Below are 11,091 nucleotides of genomic sequence, written 5' to 3'. Positions count from 1 at the left end.
AACTCAAACGTATTGCGGGAAGTCAGTAAATGTAGGTGCTTGTTTGCCATTGTAAGTTGTATAAAAAAAGGTGCTTAGAGCCGTTCCTTATGGCAGCCTATGGAGGAGGCCTGTGTTCAGCAGTGGAAAGATGACGAGTGATGCGATGGTGATGACTATCTCTGTACACACTGGGTGCTGTGTGATCACAATTATGTCGAACTGTCATAAAAAAATATAAAACGAAAATTTTTTTGACAAGAGTTATCGAACGTGCAGATACAGGCTTTAAGAGGTACTGGAATCGGTATGTTAGTTAAAACTAATGGATCCTGGTCCCCCCTCATTAGACCAGTTGATTATCCGGCCACTTTCCATATTAAATTAGATTAAATGGATCCTTCGAGAAACGGGGTCAGTTTCTGATAACGTGTTGAACTTAGGGTCACAGCGAAGTAGGTAGTATTAAGTATTCTATGGTTACCCTGCGATCCTATGTTAACAGACTTTAATGAAAATGGAAATTTGTTTAAATTCTAAATTTAGAAGGAATAGAGATAGTTAATGACAGGGTTGATTCACCTCTTAATTTAAGTAAGCTAATACAGCACTAATCGTAGGCGGTACTAGAATCAGTAATTGTCAAAAACAGTCAATCATAAATTGGAAGCCTTATTGTTTCAACTCTATTGTCCATATTTGGTGAAAAGGATGGCCTTATTATCAGCTATGAATAATAATTGCGGTTGAAGGGTTAACCAATTAGTGTAAATGCACTCGCTGAGTCTCTCGGTTACGGTACGCTGAATAAATGTGTAGGTGTTTAAAATATACTTATTGTCTCGTCGTGGACACAATGAAATTTATTTTAGAATAAACTCTGGTTGATAAGTGCGTTTTTATTAGAGATAAATGTTAACAATAATGTTCTGAATGGTGTTACAACTATCCAAGTGAAAACAAGATGGCACCGTGCCAGAAATACAACAGTGGACGGTAGGACAATAATAAAAAAGGAAACGCCTGCTCGACCAGGCCGAGCACACAATTACGAAATTGTCATTAACATAAACTCCCCCCGTTGAAGACTCGCTCTTCAACCGTCTCCATCGTTAATAGTCTTCATCAGCAAGAAGAGGGCAGAGGCGAACAAGAGGTCGCCGGTAACATCCTGTCTTTGTATTTACATCTGCGACACGAGAGATTCCATCAGGTCCTGGATATAATTTTGTTACTCGACCAGTACGCCAGCATAACGGAGGAAGAGTATCTTCACGCAGCAAGACCAAATCTCCAATCTTTACTTTGGCTGTATCAAGTTTCCATTTGGTCCGTACTTGTAATTCAGAGATGTATTCTTGTTGCCATCTTCGCCAAAAATGCTGTCTTATTTGCTCAAGACGTGCATGGCGACGCAAGCAACTTTCCTTATAGTCTTCTAGACAAGGGGATGGCAAAGCATTCAGCGGTTTTCCAATCAGAAAGTGCCCTGGGGAAAGGAATAGGAAGTCGTCTGGGGAAGAGGATAAGGGACACAATGGACAACTATTCAATATAGATTCCACTTGTGCAAAAAGAGTCGAAAGTTCCTCGAAGGTTAAATGAGAATTGCCCATTACACGACGTATAAGGTGTTTGGAAGATTTGATTCCTGCTTCCCAAATACCACCAAAATGAGGAGCGTAAGAAGGAGTAAAAATAAATTTAATGCCTTCCTGAACTGCAAACTCAGATAATGTTTCATTATTAGTCTTTAGAAAACCATTAAGTTCTTTAGCGGCTCCAACAAAATTACGACCGTTATCGGAAAATATTTCCGCTGGCTTGCCGCGACGACATATAAACCGACGTAAGGTCATAATAAAAGCATCCTTAGTGAGGTCGCTTACAGCCTCCAAATGAACGCATTTGTACCGGAGACATACAAATAAACATAAATAAGACTTAGATAATTTAGCTCCTCGTCCCTTTCGATTTAATGTAATAAAGGGTCCAGCCATGTCAATACCAACAGATGTAAAAGGAAAATCTGGCGTAATTCTTTGTGAGGGTAGATCACCCATTTTTGGCAATAACGTCTTTCCTAAAACTCGTCGGCAACGTACACATTTACGTACAGTTGCTCGTGCTAATAACCTACCCTTAATGGGCCAAACAGTTTGTCTGACTGTGGCTAGAAGCAGTTGTGGGCCAGCGTGCATGTTGCGAATGTGCTCTGCTCTAAATATCAATTTGCATAAATAATGAGACGAATCTAATAAAACTGGATGTCTTTTATTATATGGATAGGTTGAAGCGTCTATACGCCCACCCACTCGTATTAAGTTATCGTTATCAAGAAACGGTGACAATGATAATATTTTTGATTTCGTATTCAAAAATTTTTCATTTGATAACGCTTTAAGTTCAATGGGAAAACTTTCTTGTTGGGATATAGTGCATAAAAAGTTAAAAGATTTGTTCAACTCTTCAACAGTTAATGGGCCTGATATTTTGATATTGGGGTTTTTTATATTGTATATAAAGCGATTGACATAAGCGACCGATCTTTGCAGTCTATTAAGATTTGAAAACCGTTCCATGTCTATTATTGATTTGTTTACAATGACGGACGTAGCAACCACTTTAAGCTCAGGTAAATTATTAAAATTATCATGTTTTAAAACTGGCCATTCGTCTTCTTTCTTTTGCAGAAATTTGGGCCCTTCCCACCACATGTCTGTATGACACAGCTGATCGGCACTTACACCACGTGAAATTAAATCGGCAGGATTCTCTGCAGTGGGAACATAACGCCAGGAAGACGACTGCGTGTTTTCTTGGATTTCACCTATTCTATTAGCCACAAATGTTTTTAATTTAGATATATCTCCTTTTAACCATCCCAATACGATGCTGGAATCGCACCAATGGATTATGCGGTCAGGAACATACCTTATTGACTCTATTACTGCTTTGGATAGTCGAGCAGCAAGAAGTGCCGCACAAAGCTCCAAGCGAGGTATTGAAGTAGGTTTTAGTGGAGCTACTTTTGATTTTGAACAAAGTAACTTAACTAAAATTTCACCGTTGATATCTATAGTTTTCACGTATACACATGCACCGTAACCTACTTGGGACGCATCACTGAAAGAGTGAATTTCTATGAATTTTGGCGAAACACATGCAACGAATCTAGGAATTTGTAAATTGGACAGAACTGGTAATCCATTGGCAAAATCCTGCCAGGCTTGCTCAATGTTGTCAGGTACGGGTTCGTCCCAACCAACTTTAAGCTGCCATAGCTTTTGAAGCATAAGTTTTGGCTGCATTATACAAGGACTCAACAGACCCAAAGGATCGAAAATCTTAAAAGCATTAGACATAATAAATCTTTTTGTTATGGTTTCGCTTGGAATTGGTATATTTATAGGAAAATGTAATGTATCGCTATTAGGATTCCACCCTAGACCAAGAGTACTTGAGGATTCACTAATAATCAGGTTACCCTGAGAAGCAATGTTGGAAGAATTTTGAATAATATTGGGTAAATTAGATTTGTATTTACGTAAATTAAAACATCCTTTATTCAATTCTGTAGCCACTGAATTTTGGATGTATTGTAATTCCATCTCGTCATTTGAACCCGTAATTAGATCGTCTACATAAAAGTCCTTTTGAATAATAGTTTTTATTAATTCATCAGTACACTCATCACCAACTTGCCACAAGCATCTCGTGCTTAAATAACTGGCACTTGCTGTACCGTAAGTGACAGTATTTAGTTGCATTGTTTTGATAGGTAAAGACTCGTCTTCTCTCCATAATATTAACTGCAGGTTTCTGTCATCCGGATTGACTTCAACCTGTCGATACATTTTTTCTACATCACCGGTAAGTAGATATTTATATTGTCGGGCACGAATTAAAATGGAGAAGAGAGAATCCTGTACATTTGGGCCAATCATCTGCAAATCGTTAACTGAGAAACCAGAGGACGAAGGTGCGGAACCATCAAAAACAACTCTTATTTTAGTCCATTCACTTTCTATTTTAAAAATCGCATGATGACATAAAAAGTATGATGGATTTGGCAATCTAATAGGAGATTCTGAAAGGTGACCCAAATTTTCATACTCGGTCATGAATTTAATATATTCCATTTTCAAAGAATGATTCCTTCGAAAACGCTTCTCAAGATTAGTGAAACGTTTTTTAGCAAGAGTATAAGAATCACCCAAGCAATTTGGTGAGTCTCGAAGTGGCAAACTTACGGAAAACCTACCTGTTTCAAGACGATGTGCATGTGTACGAAAGTGATTTTCGCAAGCTAATTCTATTGGATTTAAAATAGTTTTTGAGGAAGCTCTTCTAGTTCCCAGAATTTAGTAAGAAGGGCGTCAACATTTGATTCTTTAGATAAAGGTGCATTGACAATTATATTATTACAATGAATATCATTATTTTTACATGTATTTATGGGACCGCCGATCAGCCAGCCAAATACAGAATTACGAAGTTTTGGTTTGTTTGGACCTAAGGAAGTCTGCTCAGATAGTATAATGTCCCAAAAGAGGTCAGCACCTATCAACATATCGATAGGACCTGGTTGGTCAAATGTTGGGTCCGCTAACATAATCTGTTTGGGTAAATTTAAATTTACACAAAATTGTGGTAAACTTCCTGTAAGTCTATCAAGAACGAAGCAATTTAATTTAAATTTACTTTTATTATTTAGAGATTGTATTTGTACCATAGAACTTTCAGTTATATTATTGGTAGCATTATGGCCAATGCCAATAACATTCATGGAAATAGGAGTTGAATTTAGTGATAATTTTTCATGTAGTTTTTTTGTAATAAATGATGATTGACTGCCTGAATCCAATAAGGCACGCACTTTGGTTGCCTCTTTGGTTATTGGATTCAAAACTTCAAGTAGAGCAGTCGATAAAAGAACTTGTCGATTAACTTCTTTAGAGAAATTAACCATTGAATTTTCTTCACGTATTTGCGCATTATTGACTTTTGTATTGTCAATTGAATGCAATAAAGTATTGTGAGGTTTTTTGCATTGCTTACAGGGACCCATGCGACATTCATTAACAGGGTGACCTTGCCGTAAACAATTAGGACATAATTTATATTTAGAAACTTCAATTAACTTATCTTTAATGGATTTAGACTTAAAAATTGGACAGTCATAAATTTTGTGATTCTGATTACAAATAATACATAGCCATACTTTATTTTGACTAGTAGTAGCAAATGACTTTGTATTGATTGCGTGTTTATTATTATTATGCTTATAAGTTGATGAATTACCTGATAATAAATTATTAGTGTCAGATCTATTGCGACGCATAGATTCGAGAACAAATGCTCGATCAATTAAAAATTTCTTGAATTGTTCTAAATTTGGTAATTCATCTATAATATTACGTTGCTCTTCCCACTTCAGAAGTGTACGATTATCAAGCTTAGATGTAATAATAAAAATAATAATGGTATCCCAATGGTCTGTTGGTTGACCTAAGCTAGAGAGAGCACGTAGATTTTTGGTTATGTGGTCAACTAAATAGCGCAAAGAATCTTCAGTTTCGCGAGTGGCTTGTTGGACATTAAATAAAGGTTTTAAATGGTGATTTATGAGTAGACGCTTGTTGTTATAACGATCATAAAGTAATTGCCATGCACTGTTATAGTTAGACGATGACACTTCAATATTAGAAATAACACGAGCAGCATCACCTTCTAGATATGAAATTAAGTAGTGAAATTTTTGTATTGGTGGGATGTGCTCATTATTATGAATTAAGCTAGTATATGTGTCTCTGAACTCAAGCCAACGAAAAACCGATCCGTTGTACCTCTCAATATTGATTTGAGGTAATTTAACACGACACTCATTATGATCGAGACTGCATTGAGCTTCTTGAAAAAGAGATTCGCGTCGTGTCTTATCATGTTCTACACTTTTTATTTGATTTTGCTCGTCGACAACATTTTTTGCTGTAGCTAAACATGATATGAACTCATGCTCAATGCGTTCACGCTCATCAATTTCAGATTCTAAATGTTCATTATTTACCAATTCTATTTGAGTTTGCAATTCATCATATCTAGCTGAGAGGCTTTTAAATTTAGTGATTTTTAATGATAACTCGGTTATTTCAATATTCGTCAGTTTAGGCTGTCTTGTAATCTTATCTAAATAATTCTTAAATTTAGTAATTTGTCCTTTAATAGAACTGCGTTTAATACTTAGATCTTTATAATCAGTATTTTTGTACACACTTGTAGATGAAGCTCGTGGATCAGTCATTTTGTTTATTAAAAATTAGTTAAATAAATTTAGTTAATATTCTACGCAATTATATACCTGAGACAAAGGGTTAAATTAAGTTTTTACAATGTATATGTTTGTACAAAAATATATTTATATAAATTACATGTAGGTAGACTCCATGCAATTTACATAAAAACAGAAAATGCTATTGATTATTATTTTAGTTAATTTTCTATTATTAATATATGTGTAATATAATAAACCCAAAGCAGTGTGTAAAAAAATAATAATAAAATAACAAACTACGTAATATATTAACCTTATTACTATCCTAATGCTTCTGATAACTCCGTAAAGGACTTATCGTGAAGATAGGAAACTTACAAATGAATTACAAGAAGCCTTCACTGATTGCAAATTGAATTTGTTAAATGTTAGAAAAAAAGTTATAAATATAATAAATGGGTAAGCTCACGCTCCTCGTCAGGCGATATCCAGGTGCAGGCAGATGGCTGTGATGATAACAGCAATAGCAATATAATCAGCTGTCGAACAGCAATAGATACAGGCAGCAACCTGAAAATAGTCGGCAACGGGTCTTAATTGGAGTAAAGTGATGACGTTCGTTTCGTTATCATAACTATAATGTTTTTAATGTGTATAATACAAGTATATACACTCGTTATTTTAAATAAATAAAAGTAAAATAAATGAAAAACTAATCTGTTTAAGGGTGGGTAGGAGTTGACATTAATATAATGCGTATGTACATTAACTTGAAAAAACCTTCCCTTTTTCTCATCAATATAACGATTGATTGAATTATGATAATTTATAATAGTTCAAAATAAATGAAAAACAATATACATACAATACGACTCAGATTCTAGTAAGAGGGAGTATATTTTTATTCTAATATTTTTATCGTAGGTAGATTTTTGCACAAGCAGAACAATACTGAAATTTAATATATATTATGTACTTTAGGTTTTATAAATATAAGAAATTATTAGTTAGGAATATTTAGGACACTTATCTGAATAAATATGTTGCGAGGTGATGCTTTTGATGCGTCACTGCTCAGCGATATATAGTAGTCTCTTACTATGAGTTTTTTGTACTTTTGCTTCTTGAATATCACGAGGTCTGCTACTGATTAACAATAGGGATAGCACGTACACGACAACTATATTGTTCTTGTTGATGACCAGGTGGATATAATCGTCGACTTGCTTCTTCCAATGATGAATTTCGGTAGATATATAATTCCAGACCGTATATTTTGATGCGGTCCTGTCACGGTCGCCAATTTATGTCTCGTCGTGGACACAATGAAATTTATTTTAGAATAAACTCTGGTTGATAAGTGCGTTTTTATTAGAGATAAATGTTAACAATAATGTTCTGAATGGTGTTACAACTATCCAAGTGAAAACAAGATGGCACCGTGCCAGAAATACAACAGTGGACGGTAGGACAATAATAAAAAAGGAAACGCCTGCTCGACCAGGCCGAGCACACAATTACGAAATTGTCATTAACACTTATCAAATAATTTAAGACTGTTTTCCATTAAAAAAACTGACTTCAATTGTATCAAAACTAGTTATTTTGAATTTAAAACCTGGACTACGGAATTGAAATCGGTTTCTAACGGAGTTATGAAGTAGATAGTTTAAAAAATTATAACATTCTTTTTGAAATTGGTTGAAAATAGAAGAGATTTGGATAGAAACCCATTAATATCCCCTTAAAACGAGTACTCGACGACCTCGTGGTGCAGTCGTTTTACATACTGCTTTACCTTTCGATCTCCGCACAATACAAGCATTTATGAATACATCTGCATTGGTCTGGGTATGTTTTATGTTTAATATGTATTAAAAAAAATTCTAAGTACATGTATGAGTTATCTAGTACCTACACATATAGTAAAAGCTCTACTCAGTTTGGAACTTAATGACATTATGTAATATGGCTAGTGGTCACCTAGCTAAACCCATTTATACCCACAGGTACAGAGAAAAATCTAGAAATTCATACGAATCAATGAATACTTTTTTTGGAAAGATGACGTAGCAATAGGCCATATAAGTAGCATAAGAGAGTTGTATTGTTCACAGTATAAAAACTACATGATAATAATGTATATTCTCAAAAGTTAGATGATTAATTCTAAAGGACGTTATTCCATAAAAATTAACATCAATTTTGAAAAAAAAATATATTGACTAATCGATTTAAAAGGTATCATCATAATCAGTTTCGAATCGAAAAAATTACGATATCTGATATAAAAAAGCAAATGCGATTTGAAACCCTTCCTCCTTTTAGGTGAGTTGATAAATAAATCGGCATGCGATCATTAATATTACAATGCATATACATATTTGTTATACTAAAATTCTATATATTTATTTATCAAATTATTTGTTATATTATTATCTACCTAACTGTTAAATCAATAGTTCGATGTGGTTATCATCTTGCAAGGCTAACTGTACTTACCATTTCCTTTGCGAAGTCATACAAATCTTGAGTTCCGCCGACGTGTTTAGTTTCATAATGATGTGAAGTGAAGTAATGATTGATTAACATATAGGTAAAATATGCACATATAGAATTTTGATCCTTATACTAATTGAGTAAAGTGCATAATGCTTTTTATTGTTATGTCATTTAACACAGTCGAGCCTTAAAACGAAATTTATGCACATAATATATTTGATATTCGGTAGTCGTGTGTGTTACTGCCCTTTTGGGTGGTCATTCGAACCAAGAATTTGCAATATTAGAGCTTAATCGCTTCTTAATTCAAATGAAGGATCGGTAGACTACGTGTCTGTACTTTCGCATTTATTTGATGGTCAATTTTAGCCAATAAGATAAATCTATAGTAGAACTAGCTGACTTAATAAACTTTCTTTGTCTCCTAACACCATCTATCCGATCTATTTTTTAATTTAGAATACTTTCATTCTATCTCTCAAATTAAAAAAAAAAACAATACACATTTAAAAAAATGATTATAATCTCCTAAACGGTTTTGTAGATTAATGTGAACGAACATCGTAACACGGGATTTTTATATATATTTTTTATATATGATATATTTAGTTATAATAAAAAATAATAAATATAAAATATATTACCAACAGTTCAACGTATAGATCAAAACAGCTGAGTCGAGAAATATGATATTAATTTCAGATTCTATTCATAACATCAGATAATGTTACTTACATTAAGTGATTATTTACTACGAAGAGATTTTATGAAATCCCCAAGGGAAAGTTTGTTAAATTATGAACAAATTTATAAAATCTGTAATACATTAAATAACAATATCTCCCTTTGTTACTCCATTTGAATAGGTCTTGTCAATCTCTTGAAGTGGAATGGATATAAGATAAGGTATTTATCACGTTCCTTAATTTTGCTGACGATATAATATTCATGGCAAAATACGAGTACCTACCATTCATTTGAAGGATGTTAATATTGTACTTTAAAATTGTTTCTCATTATGAAGATCTTATAACTTTTTTTTACGACACAAGGAGCAATGGCCTGGGATATGCTGGCTGGAGGAAGATGCATGAATTAGTTGCACCGACAAGAGGAAACTCTTAAATGAAAATGAAAATGAAGGAGCAAACGAGCTTGCGATTCATTTGATGGTAATTGACTACCGCCGCCCATGACCCACAACACCAGAAGCATTGCAGGTATGCTGCCTTTTAAAAAGGAACATGCTCTTTTCTTGAAGGTTATGATCTTATAACTCACCAGTTGATTAGTATTATTTTGTTTAATTCCGCTATCAATTAGTATACATGCGACTGACTACCAACTGTTAATATTCGTAGTTTGGGCGCCCACCGGTTAACACTAGGATCCGAGTAGCGATCTATTAATTTGCCTGAAGATGCCTTATTTAGAACTGAAACACTTGTCTCAAAACATTAGATTGAATTGCTGTTGAATATTGATATGGAAGGTTGTAAAACTTTTGGTAATCCACTTACCATCATGTGGGCCGTATGCTTGTTTGCCACCTCAGTGGTATAAAAAAAAATTAGTTTGATAGCAGTTAATCTTCGAGTGTTGGCAGTTGCACGCACACTAATGGTAGCAGAATTAAACAAAATAATCCCAATGGTATGAATTTCATCAAAATAATACCCAATCCAATAAAATATCTTATTACTAATATAGATAAGACCAAAATCATGCTTTATCGTGTGTCCTATTGTGCTTAGGCAAAAGACAAGGTGTTTCCCAGAGGGAGACTTTGTACAAAAGTCGATTGCTTGGGTACCTCTGTCTCATTTGTGTTTCAATCGTGAAGCAGCTGTGTTTGCATGGCTGTGTTTCGGTTTGTAAGGGTGGGATATGGCGTGAATTTACTGGGTACAGAGGAATAACACCTGAGTCCTCAGGAATGGCAACGCATGGGGGGTATCATGGGCGAGACAGTATACTCTGTTATGTCCATGGTACTGCTCATGTCTATAGGCGACGTTTACCACTTTCCATCAGGTGGACTGTCGGCTTGTTTGCCATTCTAAGTTGTATAAAAAAAAAATCAAAGTAAACATAAGATAGATGAAACTTAATGCATAACAACTTCAAACTTCTATCCATAAAGGATAAAACATTGAAGACAAAACTATGCGCCTACCATATTTATTTAAACTTTAATACACAGTGAAACTATGTAGGTATATATGGCGGACTTAAGACTGGACGGTGTTTTCTATTGTACCAGTCAACCATTGGGTAAAATTAGGCGGTGCATTATTGAATTGAATATGTATATATATATATATATATATATATAT

General features: G+C 34.3%; 2 protein-coding genes across 2 annotated transcripts; both read right to left on the bottom strand.

Moving 5' to 3' along the window:
- Window positions 1-826: 826 nt before the first annotated feature.
- Window positions 827-2,568, bottom strand: LOC128200381 (uncharacterized). Its single transcript, XM_052893647.1, has one exon. The coding sequence runs from the start codon at window positions 2,559-2,561 to the stop codon at window positions 1,092-1,094; it is 1,470 nt and encodes a 489-aa protein (XP_052749607.1). The 5' UTR covers window positions 2,562-2,568; the 3' UTR covers window positions 827-1,091.
- A 237-nt stretch (window positions 2,569-2,805) lies between these two features.
- On the bottom strand, window positions 2,806-6,087 carry LOC128200377 (uncharacterized). The gene is given in 3 exon segments (XM_052893618.1): window positions 2,806-2,809; window positions 2,914-4,318; window positions 4,321-6,087. Coding segments are annotated over 3 exon segments (2,412 nt in total). The 5' UTR covers window positions 5,324-6,087.
- Between the last annotated feature and the right edge of the window lie 5,004 nt (window positions 6,088-11,091).

This window comes from Galleria mellonella, unplaced genomic scaffold (genome assembly GCF_026898425.1).
Source record: "Galleria mellonella isolate WM207_F2 unplaced genomic scaffold, CSIRO_AGI_GalMel_v1 utg182, whole genome shotgun sequence".
Lineage (NCBI taxonomy): Eukaryota > Metazoa > Arthropoda > Insecta > Lepidoptera > Pyralidae > Galleria > Galleria mellonella.
The sequence above is the reverse complement of the archived record's forward strand: the minus strand, read 5'-3'. Positions and strand labels throughout refer to the sequence as shown.

Bases quoted from the DNA above. Each gene is read 5' to 3' on its own strand.
- LOC128200381 (XM_052893647.1), bottom strand. From the start codon at position 2,561: ATGGAACGGTTTTCAAATCTTAATAGACTGCAAAGATCGGTCGCTTAT.